Below are 12,215 nucleotides of genomic sequence, written 5' to 3' on the forward strand. Positions count from 1 at the left end.
AATGTTGTAGCCACGATAAAAATGAACCGGTTCTGTTTCGTAGTGGTTGAACAAGGATAAGGAGTGGCACTCCATACTAGTTATTAATCGAGTTTGAAACCGATCCGAGTAAAATAAAAACAAGCAGTGGACGATAATATTCATAGTTATCGTATTCATGATAATTCCTCTATATATATAATATAATATATATATTATATATTATAATATAATATAATATATATTATATATTATATTTAAAAGGAAAGGGGAAGGAGATGGGAATCGGGTCGCGGAAGTGTAATGTGCGCACGCACCGCTTGACGCATCGCATAAAGAGAGAGAGAGAGAGAGAGAGAGAGAGAGAGAATCCAATCCTGGATCATTAATTGGGCGGAGCTTCTTTTTCTTTCTTTGAGATTCCCGCCCCATCACTCGGTTTCTTTGATGTTGTGCTCTGGACCACTTAAACACGCGAGTGGGCGCGGGTGCCTGTCGCAGTCGCATGGGAATAACGTGATCCCCCGATACGGGCACGCATCAAAGAACAGTGGTGGCATCATGGCGCCTTTAAACGTGGCCTCGGGTCGTGCGCGGTGCCGCCAACGGGCGGAAGCGACGCAGCCAACGGAAGACATGGCTTCACCGGTGCGACCCCCACCATGAACCGGACGGTTCACGGCACTGTAACTTGACCTTTATGTGGCCGTGCAAGTCAAACGATCTCGATTGCTGTAGGACAATATGCCTGACTCGCTGAATTCACTCTTCTCTTGTACACACCACACCGTCCTCTGATGACCGGTGCCACCACGAGGCCACGTACAGTGGGGACACCGCTTTCCGCTTTCTTTTCGATGCAGCTTCCTTCTTTTTCCTTCCTGTTGTTGTTTTCATGCTCTCCGGTGCTGAGAACGAGAAAGAAAAAGGTAATGCGGTGAGTCCATTCCATCACGTAACGCATGTCAGCTGCTGCTGCTAAATAATGGGTGAAGCAGGCAACCCGTTCGATGTAATGTAATGTGGACTGCCAGCACAGCGTTCGATGGAGCAAAGCATCCGCTGTGGAGTGTCGCGTCGTCGTCTTCTTTCGCCATCTTCCCGGACGCTCCCCTGCACGCATGAGACACGGCCTTTCGGCCCTCTCTCATATGTTCTTGCGTGGTAGCCAACCTAATCCATTTTCCTGCTCCTGTCTCTTTCTCTCGGCTTATCTTAATCTGGACCACGTTGTTCGCTTGTGCCTGCCGACTCCAACAGCCACCACCCCGGACCTCCATACCCATCCCATGACAAGGACGAGTAATTGGAGAAGACGACGACTCCCTCACCCACGGCTGACTTCAGCGTGCGTGGACAGACGCAGAAGCAGCGTATCATGCCACCACAGGGTGAGATGTCAATTGACCGGAATCTGGAGCTAACGTGGGACCTTTTCCATGATCCAATTGTTCAACGAAGTAGTAATGAAGGGCGGAATGTGGCCGTGCCTTCTCGATGGTTGCTCGCCTTCCAGGGGAAGGCATGGACTTTCGGGTGGTCGAGAGGCTCGACGGGCCTGCCATGACCACTTGTAGATTGATTGCCACATCGATGACTTTTACTATGTTAGAGAATTCATTTATACTTTTAATGTGCAGGGATTTGAGTAAATATATAATTGTGAAATGTTTTAAGTGTTTAGTAAATAATAAATAAATAAATAATATATTTTAATATATATATATATATATATATATATTAACGTAAGAATTATTTAGTAAAATTATATTTTAAAAGATTATTGAATATTTTATGATAAATTTCTCATTCTATTATTTTTAATATTTACTCAAAAAGAAATATATATTTTAATAAGTAAATAAAATAAATAAATAAATAAATATGTAATCTTATAAACATATTGTATGGCCCAAACATATAAAAAAATAAAAATATATATTTACATAAATAAATAAATTTTCATCTTATAGAGAATATAACTCTCGTTGATTTATCACTAAATCATTTTGATAATTTTAAATTTTTAAATAAAATAATATGACCCTTTAAGAATTTTAAAAATTATATTAGCATCCTACAAATATTGAAATATTAATGCTATCTCAGGGGTAGCATAAGCACCTAAGCATTTTCAATACACATTCAAATCGGATACGTTTTGAAAAAAAAAATTATCAAATATTAATTCATATTTAAAATATGTATTAGATCCTCGATATACATTTCAAATGTATTGTGTGGAATATTTATAATGATCATTATACATGTAAGTATGTATGATAATGGCTCTTTTTGTTTGAAAATTTATTTGATATGTAACGAGGGTAAATTAAATTGAGATTGTCTACCAAAGTTGGATGATCAAAGCTGTCTAATGTGCACAACTTAATTTAAATACAAAATTTTAAATATTGATGGTAATAGAGCATATTTTTATTTTAATATGATATTATTAAAATCAAATCATGAGTTAACTTATATTGAATTTGACATTAATTCAATAAAAAAAAATAGTTTTTAGGTTACCTTGACCAATATTTCAACATGATATTTGAAATATCATGTTATTTGAGCCAATATTTTCTTTTATTGATTCCTCATCAATTTCTCATCAATTTCAACATGATATTTGAGCCAATATTTTCTTTTAAAAAATATAATAAATGAGTGAAACATGTGAAATAGGATAGTCAGACAAAGTCCAAACCATCATTTGACCCTATCCTTAAGAGTAGCAAGGAGAGGAGGATCGAAGCTAGGAGAAAATGTTGGGAATAATTCATATAAGAAATAAAAATAAAAGCCTCGAGTCGGATAATATATTTTAGGTCCGATAACATTATTAAAATTTTAAGTTGAATTAATGAATAAATTAAATATATATATTAATTTTGACTCGTGAAAGATAAAAGTACCTATCGGAGTAGCTCCAATTCGACATGTCCATTACTCATTAAGATCAAAGAAAGCAACCATTGAAGGGAAAATTAGGCGGCCCACTTGTCGCTACACGTTTTCAAATACCACCTGAATCACTTTTTTTCTTTTCTCAAGCACAAAGTTTGGCCATTGACAATTCAAGAGCTACCGCAATAGAATTAGATGGAGAGAGAGAGAGAGAGAGAGAGAGAGAGAGATCATGACCTTTATCCAAAATAAAATAAGATTTCAGCATATTTGATTTCGTATGGAACTAACTTTTCTACTAGAATAATGCAGTGTCATTGAGAAATGATAGCTTAGTAGTTGTTGTTGAAGTATGAACTACAAAGGAAGGTCGCTCAATTGGCCGAGGAAATGTAAGTTCTCATGCAATTTCCAACACGTCCCCTCGCTATTCTTGACAAGTCTAGAATATTGGCCATCAATATCATCTATGTTCTCCGAGAAACTGATTGTTTATATAATACTTTGATTTAGTTATATATTATAAATAAATAAATAAATAAAGACGTGTATTAATTTATAATGATATGATGAGTATATTATATGAGATGTGTATTGTATTTACTGTGGCTTACATCATTTTTTTTAACTACTACTTCCACACGGAGATTATTTTTTAATTGATTATTTGACCTATTTATCATGGATTTTGGAATACAATTGAAGGATTGAAAGCAAAAATACTATCTCATGGACACATAAGGATTATTTTTTAAATTAATTATTTGGCCTAATTGTTGTAGATATTGAAATATACTTCCGAAGAGATGAAAAAAAGTGTTATGTGGCATGGACCAATTGGTCGATTTCGTGTTTAATTATCTTAAAATGTAATAATACAAAAAAATAGAATTAATTTGTACCTTGTTACTAAAGCTTAGATAATTTTTTTGAAATATATTATTATTTCAATTATTATAATTCTAAACGATAAAAGAATTTCAGACGAGTAATTTGACAATACTTCTGTAAGTCATTTAGGTTGAGAGGAAATCAACCATTGGCTATTTTCAATATGATACTATATGGTTGCTGAGTTAACTAACTCATTAACTTGATTAATATATAACCAGACTTATATTTTGAAGATCCATTTATCGAGGGTTGAGAATTTAAAATATTATCTAATATATTTTACACTTAAAAGCTAGTTTGTGGGAACTAGGCTCAATTATGTTGAAAGTGATAGATCATTGTAAGATCTTAAATCTCTTGTTTAGGAGATCATATATTTCTCAAATTTCTACCACAAAAAGGATTTGACATCTCATAATTTGTGTAAATCCAACTGTGTATGAGATTGATTTGATTATCTTTTACCCTATAAATAGGATTGTGATTTACGCAATAAATATATAATAAAGTTATAAGTTTTTTCTTTTTTTTTTCTTTCATTTTATCATGATATCTTGTAAGATTCCTTCATCGTTATGATTATTTTTCGATCTCTCCTCCTGTTGAGTATAATCAAGATCCTCCACTATTGAATATATTCCAGATCCTACTCTAGTTAGATCTCTCGTTATTAAATATAATTGAGATCTTGCTCTCACTAAGCACAACCAAGCTCCTCTTATGTATATCTCATTGTCCTAACTCCGTTGCATACTAAAGGATGGCATCGTCCTTTAGAAGGAGACCCTCATCGGATCCTCTTCTACCTCTTGTCAACAATATCATATTTTTGTTAGTTTGCATTATATGAAATAATCCCTAGATCAATTTATTAATGAATTTTATTTTCATATGATATTTCTTTAGGATAAATTTATTTTATATGAACCTTGATGGGGATGCAAAAAATAATGCTACATTATTTGAGACATATTATGATATATTAAGATTAAATCATATTTTAATGACTTTAAATGATGATTCTGAGTGTTTTTCTAGTTTATTGCAAATTGATTCTTTCCTTAAATGTTGCTCTTTCATAACTTTTATCTGATGATAGTTAAATAAGTTATAATAATCTAATAACTCAGGTCATTGTTTCGTATTTCTTATAAAAGCCTCCTTGTCATTTGACATCGAAGCTGAGCTAAGCATTTTACTCTAATCATTTTTTAAATTCGATACTATTAAACTAAATCTTTCGAACCCGATTTAATGTTTTTACTCATAATCATCAGGGTTAAGGTTCATTTTAGCCCATATAATTTTTGTCATGAATTACGTAAATCCTTATAGTTTACTAATGTTTAAAATATAATAATATAATAACATATATAATTTAAATTTTAAAAAAGAGGTCCATTTTAGTACTTGTGATTTTGGTCATAAATTATTTTAGCCATTTTATTTATGTATAAAATAATCCATATATTTTTTAAAATATAGCATATTAGCCCTTCTTGTCAAGTTTGAATTGAGAGACATTAGAGTCTGCTTACGTGGCATGCTGACTCATAATAAATTATTAATATAATGATATATATAATTTAAATTTAAAAAAAAATCTATCTTGTCGAGAAAGAGGAAGCAATGAAGGCATAATAGTGGACGAAGGTAGAGAGGTAGAGACAAGAGAGGCCGGAGGCGGAGATGAGGGAGAGCTAGACTACAACACAGTGGGCACGATGAGTGGGGGCATAAGAGAAGATGAAGTGAGAGGTGGTGAGGATAAAAATGCCTATGAGGAGGAAGATGGACCAAAAGACTATCATTGTATGCTTAGTATTGAACTAGTCGACGTACATCCATTTGAGGTAGGATCAAAAGCTCCTGTGCTTATCATTAGTATGAGAGAGGCTGTATGCGTATGACGCCCTACTAGGCAATAGTTGCTTGATGCTATTGTTAGTGGTCGCTTCCACGATGACGTCTCCTTTCGCTATTGATAGTGGTCTTAATTTTTTTTAATTTAAATTATATATATTATTATATTAATAATTTATTATGAGTAAGTATGTCATGTAAATAGACTTTAATATATGTTAACTCAGACTTGATATGAGGGGCTTATATGTTATATTTTTAAAAATATAGGAGTTATTTTAGACACGAGCAAAACCATAAGGACTTAAATGGTTCATGACGAAAGCCACAAGGGTTAAAATAGATTTTTTATTTAAATTATATATCATTATAGTAATAGTTTATTATGAGTTAAAATGTCATATAAGTAGACTCTTCGTTAACTCAGACTTGACGGGAGGAGCTTATATGCTATGTTTTTTAAAATATAGAAGTTATTTTAGACATAAATAAATTATAAGGATTTAAATGATTTATAATCAAAATTATATGAGCTAAAACGAACCTTAACCCTATAATCGAAAAAAAAAAATTATTATGTCATAACCTTTATATCGGATATGACATAATAATATCTAAATATCTAACCTGAGACTAAAATTAAAAATACACATTGAATACATCAATTTTCTTCACGTATGTATATATATACCCTATATTTATATTTATATGTATCTAATCGGCTTTAGTCAAATTAAAATACCATTAATTGAACTTCAAAGGTTTTTGTCACTAAGATCAAATAACAACGAAACAAAGTATTTGGACAGCTATTATGTCATGATACTCTACCAGCTATATGTCTATAGTGATGCAAATTATTCTACTGTTGCAAGAACTTTCATCTGAATTGAATTTCGTGGACCACAATCCACTCATTTTGATCAATAAAACATACAACATCATTTATCTTGATATCAGAGACATGAGACATAACGATTGCATTCATTCTCAAATATTGTCAAACATAATTACTTGGCAGCTACATTATATTTTTTATTATGTTCCTTCCAAAATCATTGTTGTTAGGGATAGTATCGATCGATAATCGGTATGATTTGATCTTGACAAAAAAAAAAACGAGATGGTAACTGCATCACAATATAATGAGACAATTATTATGACATCGAGATATCCAAAATGACTCTTCGATGGTGATTAATGTTAGAATATTTTCTACTAATCATGTCTTTAAGAGATTTAATTTTATCTTAATCCTAAGCTGCCATATTTGATTATTTTTAAAATTTTAATTAATAATATATCATCATCATCATCATCATCATCATCATCATCATCATCATCATCATCATCATCATCATCATCAAGAAGGACATGACGTGGACCTGCGACACGTTCCCTCCTCAAGTTCGAGATAAGTGGGTCGACGACACATTTGAAGACGACTGAACGCCAGGAACTCCTCGCCGGACATATGCTATTATGCCTCGCCTGCAACCTCGATCCATTCGCCCACCGCAACTCCCATTCAGGCCGCGCGCCCGCCGACGGCGCGCTTGCCCTCGAGCCCCGCGAGGCTCTCCGTGTCCTCAGCCGAAGCGCCTCCACCACCCTGGGACATGTCAAGCTCACCCACGCCCGCATCCTCCGCTCTGGCCTGTCCCACGACCCCGCCCTCCTCCCCTCCCTCCTCCGCCTCTACTCCTCCCACTGCCGTCTCGATCTCGCCGCCCGCCTCCTCGCCATCTTCCCCGACCCTCCCACCATCGCATGGAACCTCATGATCCGCGCCCACGCCGGCGCGGGCGCCCCCCTCGACGCCGTCCTTGTCTATAACCGCATGCTCTCCCGCGGCCTCCGACCTGATAAGTTCACCTTCCCCTTCGTCGTCAAGGCCTGTTCGATGCTCCTGGAGGTTAGTAAGGGCAAGGAGGTCCACGCCTTTGCTATCAAGTCTGGGTTCTGGCCTGACACGTTCCTGCAGAACGCCCTCATTCATCTCTACTTCTGCTGCGGCGACCCAGTGAGCGGGCGGAAGGTGTTCGACGAAATGCCAGTTAAAAGCGTCGTGTCGTGGACCGCTCTGCTTTCCGGACTCGTGGCGTGCGGCGAGGTAGAGGCCGCTAGAACCGTCTTCGACAACATGCCGATCCGAAACGTGGTGACTTGGACGGCCATGATCGACGGGTACGCGAGGAATGGGCGCCCAGATGAGGCGTTCAGGCTGTTCCGGAGGATGCAGGACGACGACGTGATGCCGAACGAATTCACGGTGGTGGCGCTGTTGATCGCGTGCGCAGAGCTTGGGAGCCTGAGTGTGGGCCGTTGGGTGCATGAGTTTGCCCAAAGGAATGGCGGACTCGACAAGGGCGTCTACGTGGGCACTGCGCTCATAGATATGTACAGCAAATGTGGAAGCTTGGAGGACGCGGTGAGAGTGTTTGATCATATGCCAGTCAAGAGCGTGGCAACTTGGAACTCCATGATCACCAGCTTCGGCGTTCATGGGCGGGGAAAGGAAGCGGTGGCTCTTTTCATGGAAATGGAGAAGGCAAAGGTGCTGCCGGATGGAATCACCTTTGTGGGCGTCTTGAGCGCCTGTGTGAGGGAGTGCATGGTGGAGGAGGCCTGCAGGTTCTTTGGGTCCATGGTCGAACGATATGGCATCGGCCCATGTCGCGAGCATTACGACTGCCTCGTGGAGCTCTTGAATCGTGCTGATGACTCAGATGAAGCAACCAAAATGGTTGATAATTCGCTACTAAAGCTTGGCGTTGCTGCAAGACAAATGCTGAAGAAATTGTGCCAAACAAATGCCGACATGAGGCTCCAAAAAGTTGTTCATCCTCATGGATTCGAAAACCTTCAAAAGCCTTGAGCGTGAAGTAGAATAGTTTCAGCCTGGAAAACAAAGATGAGTGCTGCCAAGACATGGCCGACAAGTTTATGCTGAGCATTGCAACTCTATTGCAGTGCTGGATCCTGGATTCCAGTCTCTGTAAACCATATAGTTCTGTCTACAGCTTCAGGTTCAGAAGAAGAAGCTGGCTGTCTAAGATAAATGATATGCGTGTTAAGCAAAACAGCAGAAAATGAACATTCATTCAAACGGGAGTATCTATTTCTCTCTCCTGAGCCTTGAGAGAGAAGCACTAGCGATCAGTTCCTCTCCCTCTCCTTTTCTTGGAAGTTCCGCTTCCTCCTCCCCTGGTACTACCTGACACAGTTCCCTCTTGTTCATGGCAGCTGTACAGCTATTCCCCCTGAAGCCCTCTTCGCTCTTATCTCGGATGAGTCTCGCCTCTACATGGCTTCAACCTCCCCCATCTTCTTGGGCAAATCTATTAACAAAAAAGCTAAAGGTGTCGCGGATGGGCAGATCGATCCCGTTCTTTAAAGTCAGCTCTTTCAGATTCAATGCAAGTCCAACCTCAAGTTGGATCTATACGTCAATGAGTTTTCTATGGCCTACGAAGGCTGACAAACTAATCTATCTGACAAATTTTTGAGTAAAATTCCTTCACTTGACCTTATGAAGTCTCTGTTTCCAAAGATTTGAAATTGGATCTGATATCATGGATATGACTAGAGATTTTTTTTTTCTTCTGATTTCACTTGTGGTAGAAATGAATCACGTCTTCTTCGGAGGATTCTAGTTTTTCAAAAATCAATCCCTTATCCTCATCCTCTAAAAATCATATTTTTAGTTTTTATTGAAAAAAAGAGAACCCATTCCCATCTTGTTACAACTTCTAGGCCCTCTTATGCAATTACTTCTAACCCTAATTCCTCTCACAAATCATAGTTTGTTAAAGTCAACCAAGCCACTTTGTATTGTGCCCATGGCAAATTTACTTGGATTTGTATTCTCCTTAATCAGTCCCAGGAAATTTAGATTCAAGTTGATAATATAATTTTTTCAAACCATGATTTTTGAAAACCTCCCTAACATCTATCTTAGATATGGAAAAGTTGATCATAAGGCTTCCTCCCGAGTTCTCCCTTTAACCCATCCTATCTTCGATTTCAGCCTTCACACCTCAGGCTGATCCTAAGGTTTCCTCCTGAGTTATGAGGGGGACGATGAACTATTGTATGAGCTTTGGGTTCGAGTTTAGAGAAGAGCTAGATCCAAACCCTCTCTAAACTAGTTTGACAAGGGAAGAAACTAGCCTATGAACCTATCAACTCGATAGCTAGCTTCGACCTAATTCTTCTCTTCACTTTAGCATCTTCAATATTCATTTTGGAGCCATTGCTTGCTCTCAAGATGAATCAAAATCGTAAACCCACTATTAATGTCTATCATCCCCTGAAGTAAACATTAAATGCTCCTTTTTATCCCGTTGAGTCATCCGATCGCTCTATTTTATTAAAGTTACCCTTTACACCATTAGTGAAGCAAATCTTTGAAGGAGAAGTTGGCATCTCATTTTCATCATCTCCCACTAAGTCGAGGCATACCTCTCGCATTTGGTTATGTCAAGAGAAACTATCCCCCTCACATCTTATCAAACCTTCCCCAAACCCTAACCCATCGCTCCCACTAAATAACCCTTTCATCCCTCTCAACACTTTAAAGAATTTTAAATTATGTCGCAGGCCTATTTAGGAGAGTCTCAATCACTTCATGTTGTCTTTAGAAAAAAGAAGAAAATTGAGTCTATTAAACCCCATGTCTTATCACAATTTTTTAATGGATTCCCTACTAACTCTTCTCAAATGATGTTTCCTTATGATTAAAAGGATTATCGTTAAACTTTATTTAGTCTGATTTATTCTTATAACTTGAACTTTATTATACTCTTTGAAATACATGCTCAAAAGTCTCATTCTAAATCCTTCATTCAGTGTATGGGGCAATAATAACATTAGTATGTAGTAGCTTCAGGGAGATCAAGCAGAATCCTAGTTCTTTGGAAGCAAGATAAATGTAAGACTACCATCATCAATAAGAATTCTTAAAATTTAAGCCTAATTATATAATATTAAGGTAATTCTCCATTGCTCTTATTTGCTATTTATGCTAGTGATCTCACCCCTATTCATGAGATGCTTTGGGTTGAGTTTATCTCAATTGATTCTCTTTTGATTATTTTATATTTTTATGTGGAGATTTAAATTTTATTTCCTCTTTTGCTGGAAAAGTGGGTGGTTGACCTTTTATGCTTAGTAGATCTATTCTGGATTTCAAAAATTTTCTTTTTTATTCAATTTTGATCGACTTAAGATTTTTTAGTACTTGTTTTACATGGTCTAACAATCATTTTGGGAATAGTAGAATTAGGGCTAGATTGAATAGGGCTTCGAATAATAACTTTTAGATTTTCTTATTCCCTAATTATTTGATCATCCATCTCCCTAGATTACACTCTAACCATTCTTCCTTTTTGACCAATGTTAGGTGTAACTCTCTCCAAACCAGAACTATAGGCCTTTTCAATTTTAGAATTGTTGGATCGAATGTTACTAGAGGTTTGACCTTATGAAGTCTCTGTTTCCAAAGATTTGAAATTAGATCTGATATCTTGGATATGACTAGCGGTTTTTTTTTTCTTCTGACTTCACTTGTGGTGGAAATGAATCACGTCTTCTTCAGAGGATTCTAGTTTTTCAAAAATCAATCCCTTATCCTCATCCTCTAAAAATCATATTTTTAGCTTTTATTGAAAAAAAGAGAGCCCATTCCCATCTTGTTACAACTTCCAGGCCCTCTTATGCAATTCCTTCTAACCCTAATTCCTCTCACAAATCATAGTTTGTTAAAGTCAACCAAGCCACTTTGTATTGTGCCCATGGCAAATTTACTTGGATTTGTATTCTCCTTAATCAGTCCCAGGAAATTTAGATTCAAGTTGATAATATAATTTTTTCAAACCATGATTTTTGAAAACCGCCCTACCATCTATTTTAGATATGGAAAAGTTAATCATAAGGCTTCCTCCCGAGTTCTCCCTTTAACAAATCCTATCTTCGATTTCAGCCTTGACACCTCAGGCTGATCCCAAGGTTTCCTCCTGAGTTATGAGGTGGACGATGAACTATTGTATGAGCTTTGGGTTCGAGTTTAGAGAAGAGCTAGATCCAAACCCTCTCTAAACTAGCTTGACAAGGGAAGAAACTAGCCTATGAACCTATCAACTCGATAGCTAGCTTCGACCTAATTCTTCTCTTCACTTTAGCATCTTCAATATTCATTTTGGAGCCATTGCTTGCTCTCAAGATGAATCAAAATCGTAAACCCACTATTAATGTCTATCATCCCCTGAAGTAAACATTAAATGCTCCTTTTTATCCCGTTGAGTCATCCGATCGCTCTATTTTATTAAAGTTACCCTTTACACCATTAGTGAAGCAAATCTTTGAAGGAGAAGTTGGCATCTCATTGTCATCATCTCCCACTAAGTCGAGGCATACCTCTCGCATTTGGTTATGTCAAGAGAAACTATCCCCCTCACATCCTATCAAACCTTCCCCAAACCCTAACCCATCGCTCCCACTAAATAACCCTTTCATCCCTCTCAACACTTTAAAGAATTTTAAATTATGTCGCAGGCCTATTTAGGAGA

General features: G+C 37.1%; 1 protein-coding gene across 1 annotated transcript; it reads left to right on the forward strand.

The window, feature by feature from the left end:
• Positions 1–7,030: 7,030 nt before the first annotated feature.
• Positions 7,031–8,755, forward strand: LOC135627239 (pentatricopeptide repeat-containing protein At3g26630, chloroplastic-like). The gene has a single exon (XM_065133253.1). The coding sequence runs from the start codon at positions 7,121–7,123 to the stop codon at positions 8,522–8,524; it is 1,404 nt and encodes a 467-aa protein (XP_064989325.1). The 5' UTR covers positions 7,031–7,120; the 3' UTR covers positions 8,525–8,755.
• Positions 8,756–12,215: the final 3,460 nt, after the last annotated feature.

This window comes from Musa acuminata, chromosome BXJ2-11 (genome assembly GCF_036884655.1).
Source record: "Musa acuminata AAA Group cultivar baxijiao chromosome BXJ2-11, Cavendish_Baxijiao_AAA, whole genome shotgun sequence".
NCBI classification, from domain to species: domain Eukaryota; kingdom Viridiplantae; phylum Streptophyta; class Magnoliopsida; order Zingiberales; family Musaceae; genus Musa; species Musa acuminata.